Source organism: Pimephales promelas, chromosome 18, assembly GCF_988280905.1.
Source record: "Pimephales promelas chromosome 18, fPimPro1.hap1.1, whole genome shotgun sequence".
Classification (NCBI taxonomy): domain Eukaryota; kingdom Metazoa; phylum Chordata; class Actinopteri; order Cypriniformes; family Leuciscidae; genus Pimephales; species Pimephales promelas.
This window is the reverse complement of record NC_142786.1, coordinates 18,161,008-18,176,831: the sequence shown is the minus strand read 5'-3', so window position 1 is coordinate 18,176,831 and position 15,824 is coordinate 18,161,008. Positions and strand designations below refer to the sequence as shown.

The window sequence follows — 15,824 nt, the reverse complement described above, 5'->3', positions numbered from 1 at the left end:
AAAACAAAATTCTACAAGTACAAAGCAAAATTCTACAAGTACAAAACAAAATTCTACAAGTACAAAACAAAATTCTACAAGTACAAAACAGAATTCTACAACTACAAAACAGAATTCTACAAGTACGAAAAACTGTCACGTGACTTTTGGCACTATTTTTCCGCGTCCAGGCAGAATCAGATTTTCTCACAAATACAGTGGAACAACTTGCTCTTCTAGAACAGTAGATGGCGCTAAGATAAGGGATTAATTTGCTCGCCTTTGCCCATGGGAAAATGAGCGGTGAACAGGTGTGTTTCTGTCTAACTTTATCTATAATTAACCTTATTGAGGTTTTGGAAAATGTTTATTATATAGACAGAAATCCACATTAGCACTTAGTAGTAACGTACTCCACTCTAGGATAAGGGAATCTATAAGCTGAAAGCTGCCATCATGTTGCTTTTACTTTTTGTAAAAATGTTTCATTTACTGAATGACTCTATTTCTTTCGTTCTCCGTAAATTAATGAGAATTAATTTCATTTAATTGAAAGGGTCCCACTTATTCATTAATTTAGTTGGAATTCAGTCAGCGTAACTGTTAATGTAATAAAATAATGAATGAACAAAACAATATAGGCCTACAGTTGTTTCTTCCTTGTGATGTATTGTCCAAATTATTATTTTGGACAGACAAATGAAACCCTCCTTTCAATTAAATTAAATGGTCTCATTAATGTATGGAGAACGAAAGTAATAGATTCGTTCAGTGAACATAATCACTAATTTAGTCATTTCACGCGCGTCTTATGTAGATTATTAATATTATTTTTTAAAGCAACATATGACATAGATTTCAGCCTAGATTCCCCTAGAGAGAGTGAAGTGCTAATAGCGGTAATATGGATTTTTGTCAAGAAATAATTAACATTTTGCAAAAGAAAACCTCAATAAGGTTAATTATATAAAGTAATACAAAAACACACCGTTCACCGCTCACTTTCCTCAGCTGTAGTAGGCAGTGTTGGGAAAACGTATTTCGTTACAGAATAAATGCCCCAAAATGTCATTTGTAACGTATTCCATTACATTAGCTACTCAATCTGAGGGATTACATCCGCATTGAATTGCCTTTTAGAAGTGTAAGAATTGTGGCCATCTAATTCTGTTTACTAAACTGGGCTATTCGGGTGGGTGCGGTGATGTGGTGGTGACGTGTGTGTGTAACATGTAGGGTGGCACTGCCAATAAAGCACCTTAAAGCTGTCACAAAGAACCGGCAAAAGATTATGAATAGGCTATGTAAAATATAGCAAGAAGATATTTTAATTGTTTATTAATAAACAAGTGTATCTTTGTCAGTGTGTCGGCTGAAAACATTAAGTTGACAATGCTGACTCGCGATCTTCGCCGTGAACGCACCAGGATTAATAATCTAGCCTACAAGACGTGTGTGAAATGACTAAAGTAGTGATTATGTATACACTGAACGAATCTATTACTTTCGTTTCGTTCTTAATAATGAAAACATTTAATTTAATTGAAAGGAGGGTTTCATTTGTCTGTCCAAAATAATAATTTGGACAATACATCACAGGGAAGAAACAACTGTATATTGTTTGATTTGTTCATTCATTATTTTATTACATTAACAGTTACGCTGACTGAATTCCAACAAAATTAATGAATAAGTGGGACCCTTTCAATTAAATGAAATTAATTCTCATTAATTTATGGAGAACGAAAGAAATAGAGTCATTCAGTAAATTAAACATTTTTACAAAAAGTAAAAGCAACATGATGGCAGCTTTCAGCTTATAGATTCCCTTATCCTAGAGTGGAGTACGTTACTACTAAGTGCTAATGTGGATTTCTGTCTATATAATAAACATTTTCCAAAACCTCAATAAGGTTAATTATAGATAAAGTTAGACAGAAACACACCTGTTCACCGCTCATTTTCCCATGGGCAAAGGCAAGCAAATTGATCCCTTATCTTAGCGCCATCTACTGTTCTAGAAGAGGAAGTTGTTCCACTGTATTTGTGAGAAAATCTGATTCTGCCTGGACGCGGAAAAATAGTGCCAAAAGTCACGTGACAGTTTTTCGTACTTGTAGAATTCTGTTTTGTACTTGTAGAATTTTGTTTTGTACTTGTAGAATTTTGCTTTGTACTTGTAGAATTTTGTTTTGTACTTGTCGAATTTTGTTTTGTACTTGTAGAATTTTGTTTTGTACTTTTAAAGATTTTAGTTTGTACTTGCAGGATATTTTGGTCATTGAAGAAATACGTTTCTATGTATATGTAAAACATACTGTATTTGTTTGATAGGTACGTTTTTTATTTGCAGAACAATATGCATTAGTTTGTGAGTGATGTTTTGTATTTACAAACCACACTGAGTTTGTTTGTGAATCATTGGGTGTGAGTAAAACACGTTTTGTTTGTGTGTGAGGTTTAGGCACATACTTCGCTCCATACTCCGTGTCAGAGTCCATCTGTTGTTAAGAGGTTGATCTTGAGCATGTGTTGCATGGTCAATTCTGCATCACCGGCGCGCACGTTTACCATGCTGTGCCGGGAGTTAGACGTGTGGAAGCGGCGATGCTTTCCCTGAAGGATGTCAGAGCGGAGACACTTTTTCCTAGTATATGTAGGCTGTAGCTAACGTTACTAGCACTACCAGTGCGAAAATATGGACGTTTCATTTCCCCTTTAACAAATACGTGCTAACTTACATGTTATTGACGAGACGGGAATATCTGACGGCAGACATCGCGAACAATGTTTCTATGTGCAGTTTGTCAACATATAACATGAGACGCCGTCTTTTTGTCGAATAGCTGTACCTAACATTAGACGTTCGCGGTCAAAACACAACGATTTTCAACGCCCAGAGCCTGTTAAACTTGAGCCAACCAACCCCGTGACGTCACCTGCACAATGGCGGCGCCCTGGCGGCGAAAGATACAACGTTTTTTCTTTTTTTCTTCTAAATGTTTACATTTGTAATGTTCCTTATATAATTGTTGATTATATCGGAAATCCATCTTGTAAATCATGTAAACTTGATTCACTGCTTCATTTCCCCTTTAAGTTTGATAATTCATCTACTATGTCATATTTATAACAAGTTGTGTTGTCTTAGTAATTGTCAAGTTGTCATGACAAAGACACTGAAAGGTTATGATGTATTGGTTTATGTCAAGGTGTCATTGTCAAGATATCTCAAACAATGTCATATTTGCATTCAAAATGTCATAATTGAGGAAATGACACTTAATAACGGTTGTCATAAAAATGCATAAACCTCCTTCATATTCATGACATTTGTTATGTCAGTCTTATGCTCACCCCTTCAAGTAAAGTGTTCCCAAATGTTGCTCTTTTGGAGTGGCGCGGCACTGGAATCAGATCTGTGGAACAACACTCGATCTCTACACTCATTAACACACTGCGCTCTTCCCTTCATCCTCACTGGTCATCCAGCGGTGGCAATCACACAAAGCTTCTGGACTCAGCGTATTCTTAGAAACCATAAATGGTTGCCAGGGACAACAGCTCGAGGCCGAGAAGACGGCTCGCTCGGATCAAAACAGCCTCAGAGGGCCTCTCAACGTGTCTATTATACCGCCGCTCAACGCTGCTCTTTCATTGATTGGCTAATAGTTTTCCTTGATGTGGCCGTTTGACACTTTGATCAAACAGAGAGAAAAGAAACAGGAAATGGGGAAACTGGACTTGGAAATGTTAGGAAATGCTCATATGACCATCATATTATATTATATTATATTATATTAATTTAAAAGTTTGGAGTCAGTAATGTTCTTTTCTAAGAAATTAATACATATATTCAGGAAGGACGCTATAAATTGATCAAAAGTGACAGAATATACATTTATAATGTTGTATAAATAAATGCTGTTCTTATGAACTTTCTATTCATCAAAGAATCCTTCCTTTCCAAGAGAAATATAAAATATATCACAGTTTCCACACAAATATGAGAGTTTTCAACACTGATAATAATCATAAATGTTTGTTGATCATCAGATCCTCATATTAGAGTGATTTGTGAAGGATCATGTGACACTGAAGACTGGAGTAATGATGATAAATTCAGCTTTGATCACAGGAATAAATTACACTTTACTATATATTCACATAGAAAACAGATGATTTGCATTCTAATAATATTACACAATTTAACTATCTTTTTGATCAAATATATGCAGCGTTGGTGAGCAGAAGAGACTCTTTAAAAGCATTAAATCTTACTGACCCCTTTTGAACGGTAGCGCAAATTAACTCGGTTTTACTATTCAGCCTTTTTAAGTTTATAATATATGCAGCTCACTGTAATTAGTAAATTGCACTAAAGGAAGTTTTTGTGACTTTTAAACAAGAATAAACATAAATAATTCATGATGGTTTTTGGATTAATGCATATGAAATCTGTCAAAACCAGAGCAATGTGACATGTGCCATATTTTAAACTTAATGTACATATTTTTTTTCCTCCATAGATTTGACTATCAAGAGCTGCTCCACAACTCCACCTTCTGTCTGGTTCCCCGCGGGCGACGCTTGGGCTCGTTCCGGTTCCTCGAGTCTCTGCAGGTGAAACATTTATAAACTGAAGTTGAACGCTTCACTTTATAATCCTTCATTCATCAATTATAGTCCTTCATTCATAAGTGACTGTGCCGGAAGTAATGCAGGACTTATGCGTAGATCTACATTATCAGCTACTACTATTAACTAATGAATCAAGCTCAACTAATCAGTAATATCACATTTAGGAGATAGTTAATTATGAATAATTATGATGGTTAATTATCTATAATTACTTCATGAAATTAGCCTCATTCATAACTATTAACTAACTGACAAATTATAAAAAGCATTATGGTGTGTGTGAGATGAATGATCAGTCATGTTTACTCTGTATATAGTCATCATCACTAGTAGTGAGTAATTAGTGATGCATTTTATGACCATGTTCTGAGTAAAAAAAGACAATCTTCAATGATCTAGACCAAAGGATGTTTTTCACTTTAAAATAAATGTCTAGATCGCTAGTAGTTCTAGGCAACACTTGAATAATAGAGATTAGTGTGTAAAAAAAGGCAATTGCTAACGTCTCAGACATGTTAAAGGGTTAGTTCACCCAAAAATGCAAATTAAGTCATTAATTACTCACCCCCATGTTGTACCAACCCCGTAAGACCTTCGTTCATCTTCGGAACACAAATAAAGATATTTTTGATTGAATTTGAGAGCTGGATCAGTCCTACATAGACTGCCTAAGGGACTGGCTCTTGACGGCCCATAAAGTCATTAAAGAAAAGGTTTAAATATTCCATGTGCCTACAGCGGCTCAATTATAAGTTTATCAAGCGACGAGACTACTTTTTGTGCGAAAAAACATAAATAATGACTTTATTCGACTATTCAATTACTTCCTTATGGGCGCATGCGTGAGAACTGAGACGAGGACGTTCTCCTTCGACTACTTCTTGTTACCGGCTGTTCCGCTTAGGAGTTTTACCGCCACCTACCGTATAAAAAGATGATCCATATATAAGGCGTTCCAGATTATAAGGAACACTGTCGTTTTTTGAGAAGATTAAAGGCTTTTAAGTGCACCTTATAGTGCGGAAAATACGCTAATTGAAAAGCGTACAGCGCGCATCTTCCTCTGCTTGTAAACAGAAAGTTTTGCGCTTCCAGCTATATCAGCACATCATCTTATACGGTAGGTGGCGGTAAAACTCCTAAGCGGCGAGCAGCCGGTAACAAAAAGTAGTAGAAGGAGACCGTCCTCGTCTCAGTTCTCGCGCATGCGCCCATAAGGAAGTAATAGTATAGTCGAATAAAGCCGTTATTTATGTTTTTTTTGCACAAAAAGTAGTCTCGTCGCTTGATAAACTTATAATTGAGCCGCTGTAGGCACATGGAATATTTAAACCTTTTCTTTAATGACTTTATGGGCCGTCAAGAGCCAGTCCCTTAGGCAGTCTATCTAGGACTGATCGAGCTCTCAGATTCAATCAAAAATATCTTTATTTGTGTTCCGAAGATGAACGAAGGTCTTACGGGGTTGGTACAGCATGGGGGTGAGTAATTAATGACTTATTTTTCATTTTTGGGTGAACTAACCCTTTAAGTAATTATTGATTATCTAATCTTAGTGCTATTCGATATTCCTTACTTATCAGTTAAGCTTGTTTCTAGATTAGTTAATAGTAGTAGCTGGTAATGTACAGTAATGTACAGTTACTTATTAATGAAGGACCATTATTATTAAGTGTTGTTACCCACAATCCCATTAGAGATGCGAGGAAGGTCTGGTGGATTATGAAAACAGTCAGGTCTCTGAGTCTCCCGGGTAAACAGCACATTAGCCGACAAGTGGAAAACCTTCCCAGGAGTGTGTGTTCTTGTATATTGCTGGACGTCTTGCTGTGTGTGTGTGTGTGTGTGTGTGTGTGTGTGTGTGTGTGTGTGTGTGTGTGTGTGTGTGTGTGTGTGTGTGTGGAGAAAGGGCCGGAAGCTCTCGCTGAATGCATGAATCCGCACAACGCTGGGTTTGGCAACACACTGATTCCCCCGCATTTACTCCACATAAGCCCCAGTCGGAGTCCCACAGATCTCTTTTCTTTGGAGGACGCCAAGGCCATAGAAAACTGGCAATTACAAGCCATGTGGAAAGTTCTAGAACAGACAGAGGTTCTCAAACACTTCAGGCCAAGAAGCTACTAACAGGCACTCGCAGAGAAGCGGTCATTGAGTGGCACCTTCGCACTTTGGTACCGAAAGAGTGCATACTGGGACCTTAAAGGCACAATATGTAAGAGTTTTGTATTAAAACATCAAAACTTACTTATATAAAAACTAGAGGTGTAACGATTCATCTACTACATCGATGTATCGATTTATATTCAAATGATCCAACTACATCGATCTGTGCTCTGCTAGTCAATCTCAAAAGATCTGCATATATCGATCTAAAATCGTTTCAAAAGTTAATTAATCAATTGTATCGATACTAGGAAATAACGCATTGAATTTAAGCACGTCAGACTTTATACGGCTGTTTTTTTTTTCTTTGAACTTTAGTTTTAATGACACAGTCGTTAAACGTTACTCGATATCTGTGACGTTATCACCACGCACCAGCAGCAGCGCAAAGATAATATACATAGCATGGCGAATGACAAGGAGAAGCCGACGAGCGAGAAATGATCAGTGTGTGAAAACACATTGGCTTTTGTAAAGACGGAGATGTTCTAAATGAGTCGCACGCTGTTTGTAGGACATGTAAATGTCAATAACGGGAATCTAGGACACTTCACCTGCACTGCAGTGTTTATTTCGTTGACGAAGATGATGATGAAAATTATTCGCCAACAACATTTTTTCACAGATGAAAACGAGACGATAACTAAATAAAACCTAGTTTTGAATTACAAAAACTATGATGAAAATCTATTGAGATTTTCGTCAACAAATAAACTCTGGATGAAAATGTTAGATAGTGTCAATCTGAGAAGCGATCCAGGCAGAACTGTCCTGCGTGTGTGGTAACTTAGATGCGCACATACTGTAACGTGCTTATCTACCCAGCGGTCTCATAAAACGTTAAAATATGTCAACGTCTGGGAGAATGAGTAGTAGAGTATGAATATACTGTAGATCTGAATAAGAGTGACGATGCAAAAAAGGATTTCTGTGGATTTCGACCCAAACGTCCAATCATGCACATAGACATCTATACATCGCGTGAGTAATGAATTGAGTTCTCTTTCGTGTCTGAATAGACAAATACACACAACATTATGTCTAAATGTCCGTTTGGAGAGTATTCATGTAAACTATGTCGGTTATGTCTTAATTAAACAGTTGTGAGTGTATCGGATGTGCTTGGACATGATGTGACAGTGGCAATAAACCTAATGCGGTCTGTGTCCTGTGTGACGAAAGAAAAAGAGAAAAGCATTCACTGTTTGTTAATAGCTTTAATAAGGATTAATTATATTTAATTCATACAAATAAATTTGTCTACTTGAAAGAATAAAATAATGATGTATGCAAGTATTTATAAAGAATGCATATATCATTCATTGAAAAGAAGACTGTAGGAAAAGTGGTTTTATTTAATTCTTAGCTATTTTTCAAGTCACAGTTGTTAAATCTGTATCTGTTCTAAAAATCATTAATATTAATAGGTTCATAGATGTTTTTTCTGGGAATATAAACCAGGTCTAAACCAGGTCCAGGTTCTAAATTAACCAGGTTAATAATATTAATAACCTAATAATAAATAAATAATTTCAGGTATTTATTTCAGTCACATTGGTTGAATTTTTGGCTAAAAAGTTACTGAATCGATTTCAAGTCACTGAATCGTTTCGGATCGTATCGTTCTAAATTAACCAATATCGTCCTTGAATCGTATCGACAACCACAAATCGTGATACGAATCGAATCGTTGTTAAAACGAATCGTTACACCCCTAATAAAAACTTAAATATACATAACTTAATGTAATTTAATATCTATATTTTTATATTGAAATATTTATAATGTTTATATTTGTATAGTTAAATATCTGTTTTTCAGTTTAAATAATCTGCTTTTTATTACAAGTGATGAGAATGATCATCTCATGTTTAAATAAATGTTATAATGGTTCTTTACGTTACTTAAAGGTACAATATGTAAGAATTTTGTATCAAAATATACCAAAAAAACACTTGCACAGTGTTAAACATTTCTTTCAATTGTGTACTTCCATTATCCTAAATGTTTCCAAGAATTTGGCAATTCAGAGAAATTCACAATTTTAAACACACTCAATTGCAGTTTAGTGTGATAGTGTAGAGCAAGTGAACGTTTCCTCATGTTTAATTCGTCTAATAATCTGACCAGTGCGAGTAATCCAGCACTTGCATGTAGTTCTGTAAAATTAAATGTCCTTATTCCTTTATATCCGCGGGACTTGTGTGTGGCACTGATATCCGTCTCTCATTAGCAATCGCGACCCGCTTCACACTAGTCACGTTAAAAAACATCAATGTATTCACTCATCCATAAACATCATTAGATCAATCGGCATGACAGCAAGTCTCATCCTTCCGCTTATCACTGCGTCATCAACCTACGCCTCTGTAATTATAAGAGGTCAGCGACCCCTAGTGGCCAAAAACAATGACATTGTACATTTAAAGGTACATATTAGTACCTAAATTAAACAAAAGTGTTCCTTTTGATAAGATACCCCACCAGTGACAGCTCATGTGTCTTTTTATCCGAGAGTGGGGGATAAAAATGGGATTTCGGATCAAAATGCTAAATCTAATCACAATGTTCTCTTTAGTTTCTTCAGCAGGAAATGGGCATTTCTATTCTAAAGCACAGAGAATGTGTGAGTGACATGATGCCATATTTTAACCAATATTCATATTCCTGTAATTAAGATTAATTCTCATTAATTTCACGATTTTAAATTCTAAAGGATTGAGTATCTAAAAACACAATTAGAACGGATTTCAATACAAACTCCAAATTCAAAACAATGAATTTTCAAAACATTTATTTAAAATAAATTACTTTGGAATTCTGTCTAGTCTGTCTGGAAGAGCTTGGTGAGCTATTGATAATAAAATAAAATAAAATGAAATAAATGCAAATAAGTTACATTTAATATAAAACATTATCAAATTGGACACCAATAAATATAGCTCATTATTCTAACTATAGGCTATTTATGGTTCTGATATGTGGCAATTAAAATAAAATTAAACTTTTTTAACAGGGATTTTTCCCTGTTAAGGGTATAAATTAGATCCATAAATGTATGTTTTTATAGTTCTCAGAATAAACACTGCATAATATACCATAGTTAATTTTCCTACATTGGCCTTTTGGGGGTTTCCAAACAATGTGGCAATTAAAATAAAATAAATAATAATAAAATACTAATTAAATTTAATTAAATTGTAATTATTGTAAATTTAAATTGTAAAGTGTCTAAATATTATAATGTATTTAACAATGTAATTGTTGTGACTATTTAAAATGATACATTTTTTGTCTTTTGCATAAATAAAAACTACAAAAAAAATAGAATTGAACTTTAAAATTAAGACAAACAGAATAAAAAAAATATTATGCTGTCATGCGCGGTTTCTAATTTGAACGTGGCTCATCCAACCGGTTTAATAAATGTATATGGGTCACAAATACACACAAGTTTAAATAAGATATCTCTGTAAACTCCCACAGCCACATGTCTCGAGTCTCACACCGTCTGTGTGTGTGTGTGTGTGTGAGAAAGTGTGTGTGTGAGTGTGAAAGTGTGTGTGCGTGAGTGTGTGAGTGTGTGTGTGTGTGTGTGTGTGTGTGTGTGTGTGTGTGTGTGTGTGTAAGAGAGAGAGTGTGTGAAAGTGAGAGAGTGCGAGTATGTATGCGAGTGAGTGAGTGAGTTAGTAAGTTCCTCGACACACTCCTCGCAGAGAGAGAGAGAGAGAGAGAGAGAGAGACTTTGGCACACACAGGTCTCAGTGCTGGTCATGAAATACCGGCTCCTGATCTCGGAGTGTTTAGAGGAACACCTGGAGCGCTTCGCTGTGTTTAGGATGAAAACGTGGCTTCACACTCCTGTTTGATCTCGGCCCGTTCTTAGGATTGCACTCTCTTGTGATTTAATTAAAAAGACCAGAATACCAGCAGAACGATGGAAAAGGCAAACAAGGAGTCTGGGAGGAAAAGTAGAGCAACATCAAGATGGAATAGTAAACAGGAGGGATGGAGAGCAACTGCACTTCAATAAATCATGGACTCCTGCGTGTGTCTCTGCTGTTCTGGCGGGGTAATTAACACATGTGTGATTAGAGTGCTGTGTGATAACAGTCACGAACTGGCCCCTCCGAGACTCCGTACACACACAGACCGCCGCATCACATGCTACATATTCGATCTCATAACCTTGCCTAAAGGGGAAACTCTGATGCGCTATATCTCAGTGCATTTGGGGTGAACTTGGACTGTGTGTGCATGTGTGTGCATTTCAGCAGATGACTTGTTTGTACTGAGGCTAATTATAGTCTACGCCCCGCTCTGTCCTCATAGGCCGCTTGTATCCCAGTGTTACTCAGTAACGGATGGGAATTACCGTTCTCTGATGTCATCCAGTGGAACCAGGCCGTCGTCGAGGGCGACGAGAGACTGTTGCTACAGGTAACAGCCCTTCCCACTCTCTCTCCTGAAGAGGGAACATAAGGATGGAAAAATGTGCCAATTAAAACATATGATGATGATGTTCTGATTCTGTGACTTTCACTATTTTATCATAGTTTAATTAGTCTTGCTGCTGCTTATTCATTTTGGAAACTCTTCCTCAGTTATGTCTCACGAACTAACAATTACATTCCTTACGTTACAAAAGATTTGATTTTGAAACAAGATCTTGAAAAAAAAAATCATGGTTTCCATGACAATTTTAAGCAGCACAACTCATAATAATGATAATAATATATAATAAATGTTTGTTGATCATCATCCTCATATTAGAGTGATTTGTGAAGGATCATACTGAAGACTGGAGTAATGACAATAAATTCAGCTTTGATCACAGGAATAAATTACACTTTACTATACAGTATATTCACATAGAAAACAGATGATTTACACTGGAGTAATATTACACTGTTTTATATTTTAAAAATGCAGTTTTATTGGGCATGGGAGACTATTTTGAAAAACTATTTAAAAAACGTTTTAAAGATTAATAATGCTATTTTTAATTGTTTGGCTTTGTGTTAGATATTGCATTAATGTTAACTAACTATTGTTATATACAGTGGTTAAAGTGGGATTTGTCAGGTGGGGGAACCCTCAAATTTTGTGTAGGCGACTAGGCGCAACAGAGAAAAATGACTCACCGTGGGACAACATATTGAGTATCGTGGTATAGCAATACTTTTTGGGTGTCGCTGTGGCACCAAGTAGCCTGTCACTTATTTACTTGATATTTTAATGGTAATATTTTGGCCCATCTACACTGATTGACAATACTATGTTAAAATTGCTTAACACTGGGACAAAAAGTGGGGTTCGGGGCCTCCCCCGAGAAAATTTTGATTTCTGTGTCTGAGCAAATTATGTGCAATTTAAGACTTTTGAAAGCCAAAAAAATGGATAATAAATAGCTTTAAAACCATGTCAGTGGGCTTTCAATTATTTTGTCAATAGCCCACCAGCTCTCTCCTCATCTACACTTTCTTTTTCTCAGTCTCCTTATCCTGCCCCATTTCTTCCGCCTCCTAAACCCCCTGAACTTTGACTGATAGTCTTTCATTTTCGTCTGTGTCAGTGAAGTAAATAGGCTTAACTGATAATTATAGTATGTTTTATGAATCATTATCTTAAACAAGTTAATTTACTCAAGGCCACCAGGTCATTATTGCCACCTTCTACAAGCTTTGGAATTTAAAAAGTAATTTTAAATAATGCAAATTATTTGCTACGTTTAACGCAGTTGGTGGGATTGGCAGACGTTCCCTCATCATGCGCTATGCAAACGCGTCAAAGCATTCTCAGGTATAAATATGCAGCATTAAATGCACGCAGGTGAATTTTGAATATTAATGAACGAATATCAATGGTTTGTTAAAACTAATCCTGCTATTGATCTCTTTGTAAGACCTAGAACAGTGGCTATAGGGAAAACAAATGTCAGGCGAAATATTTCGGACCTAAAACTAACTTTACCGCGCTCAACCACCTCGAGTGCATTTCAACCATTTATGGGCTATATGCACGCACAAGTTCCGCATTTGACGTAAGGATGCTCGTCCATTTCCGGTTGTGTAGATTAAAGCGGAGGAAAACCGGAGAAAACGGGATTATGGCAGAGTCTTCAATATTTACTGTCCTCCCGTCTTTGAAAAGAAACGTAGGGCCTACATACAGTACGTTTAGATGTAATTTTATATATAGTTATGTTTATTTAATATAATTTTAAAAAGAAGCATAAACACAACGAGGGGTGTCTGTTTTATCTGTTTTTGTGACTAACGTTTCATTAGTATAACCATGGAGTATAAAATTCAATATAAATTCTCGGTATTGCATTGGACTCTATGATCGGCGGAAGTTATCGAGCATCCTTAATCCTTCACCGGAAATAACGCCGTGCATAGAGCCCATAAAGCCTTGTGTATAACTCAGTCCCTCCAGAAAAACGCGATTATGCGATCGCTGAATTCAATGCAAAATCAGCCAAAGTCCGCATATTTATGCGGTGGCCGCATTTTTTTCAAATACGCCGCACTTTCGCCGCATAAATTGCCGATTTCCGTGCAAAATATGCGGGGTTTGCATAATTTCATAATCCTCGCTGCAAAAAAAGTTTCGTTGCAAAAAAGTCACATGTATCTTAGCAGAAAGTTGAAAAATGTTGCGTTTGCTTCACACAAGAGCAGCCATTTCCCCCTGTTTCCATGGGAACGTTATGAAGTGACGCAATTACGCGACGCCAGACAGACTCACGGAGGCGATTGACATCTCACAAATCGAACTCTTATAACTGTCTGTCACACGTTCTACCGTCACATCGTTACTTAATAAACAACATAAAGAAGTGTAGCATCAAACAGAAATTACCCGCACACATGGGGTGTTCAAGGCGCACATATAACACTGCAGAGAGTTCAACAGGGAGCGCGCAGCTCTTAAAGGGGCCACACCTTATTTACACTCGTTACAGTCTGAAATAAAACAAGATGAGAAATTAAACATTCCCAGCACTTTCTATGATGTAGTATGCTTGCTTATCAAAGGAAGTAATAAGAAATGACTCTTACATTAGCCTAGTGAGAACAGGATGTTGGGGGAATCATTTTTTCTGTTTCTCTTTTTCATCAAACCGCAATTTTTGCAAGTTCCCTCAATTTTTGCAAATTCCTGCAATTTCATTGCATAAATATCCCGCATATTCCATTGCATTTTAAAAGAAAACGGGCCGCGTAATCAATCAATTTTTCCCCGGAACAATCACAAAAAAACTCCGCGTTTTTCTGGAAGGACTGAAAACTATTATGGTAAATATTATATATAAATCGCAAATTTTTTCACAAATTTTTGGAAATTACCACCACAAAATCAGTCATTTTGATCGCAAAAATCACAAAAAAAATCGTGAAATCCTGGAGGGACTGATAACTCGACGCGTCCGCACGAGGCTCCGCGCGCACCTCTCCAAACGGACGAGGCGTTTATACTTTACCTAGTTTATACTTTATAACATTTGTATTCACAAGATTTGTACAAATTGCTGCACAATTGTGATATAAAACATTTGTTTCACAAGATTTGTACAAATTGCTGCACATTCATTTAATTCTCAATTTTGACACGCAAGTTAAGGCATTTGGATGAGGATTAGATAGTAAATTCTTTATCAAGTTCAAGGATAATTGTGCATGCATGTGCAATCATTTTCAGATTAAATTCATCCCATACCAAAACACAGTCGTCGTGTAAATGAACGGCCAAAACGCAAATAAAGTCTTCCGGTTTTAGTAGAAACGGTGTGCAACCGACTTTAAACGTGTGTGTCTGAGAGAGTGTGTTTGTGGAGGAGGTCGACAGGTAAACTCGGCTGAGGTTTTGGACTTACACAATGATCTTCTGGTTCTGTCCGTCAGGTTCCGTCCACGGTGCGGGCGGTGTCCCCTGACCGGGTTCTGGCCCTCAGACAGCGCACACAGATGCTCTGGGACGCATACTTCTCCTCCGTGGATAAGATTGTCCTCACCACACTGGAGGTGAGCTGGGTCAACTGAGGTGTGTGTGTCTGACAGAGAGGATGTCTGCCCGGGGAAATTAAACCAGCACAGGATGCCATACATCATTAGCACATACTTAGTTCCCTGCCCTTAGGTTAATTGGCAAATGAGATGTCAAGTATGCACAGAAGTATGGCGTAACTGCGCCCCCTGCTGGCCAACAGGTGTAAGTGATCATTCTAAAAAAAAAAACGAAATGACTGGGGTGTTTATAAAGGTAATTTCATGATGCCATAATGGGTAAGATTTGTGAAAATATACATAAGATTGCAAGCGTAAATAAAATCTGCATGTGCAAACTGCAAAAGAAGATTTGTGATGGTGTAAAAAAGTGTTTATCCATAACTCATATTCAGCCTAATGGTGCACAGCTTATTAGGCAATCTTGATTTATTGATTTATTTATGTACCATGTATGTGTGAATTAAAAGTACAATTTTTGCAACGAGAACGACGAGCCAAATTAAGATATTGATGTGTTCTGGCCTTTTACAGTCTAACTATGGTTCTGGCAGAGTAAATCGAGAGTCAGCGAGAAGCGCATATGATTGGCTACAGTAGAAGGTGGACACGCCCTCCTCTTCACACGTGCAAAACTTAATGAGAGAATCGTGCCAAAACTGTAAGCGTTGCTCAAATAAAGACAACTACAAATCGGGTTATTTCGGGAACTTTATTCACACTCACTCACTACAAGTCAGAGACATTTGCCGATTTTTTTACACAAAGGTTGATTTTACGCGATCAATCTGTTGTGCAGTTCCTGACTCTGTTGTTTTCAGTTGCAAATAGCTGTTATCAGAGCCCGTCTAACGGAGAGCCTTGGCACTTCCTACTAGCACCATTGTGTGTATCATCCTGGTTGCAGTTCCATTAGAATTCCACTGGAGGTGATCGCGGGCGAGAGCAGAATGAATGGGAGTCTATGGGGCTAAACGGCTAAAAGTGTCTCTTTCACCTGCTTGTCGTTAAATTAACATAGATTTT

General features: G+C 37.0%; 1 protein-coding gene across 3 annotated transcripts in view; it reads left to right on the top strand.

Annotated features, from left to right (window-relative positions):
- ext1c (exostoses (multiple) 1c) overlaps window positions 1–15,824 on the top strand; it is an 89,811-nt gene that overhangs the window by 59,486 nt on the left and 14,501 nt on the right. For all 3 annotated transcript variants that reach the window (XM_039659344.2, XM_089122912.1, XM_089122913.1), the window contains exons 4-6: window positions 4,509–4,602; window positions 11,119–11,226; window positions 14,697–14,816. In XM_039659344.2, coding sequence (XP_039515278.2) covers window positions 4,509–4,602; window positions 11,119–11,226; window positions 14,697–14,816 — 322 coding nt within the window. The remainder of the gene's footprint in view (window positions 1–4,508; window positions 4,603–11,118; window positions 11,227–14,696; window positions 14,817–15,824) is intronic.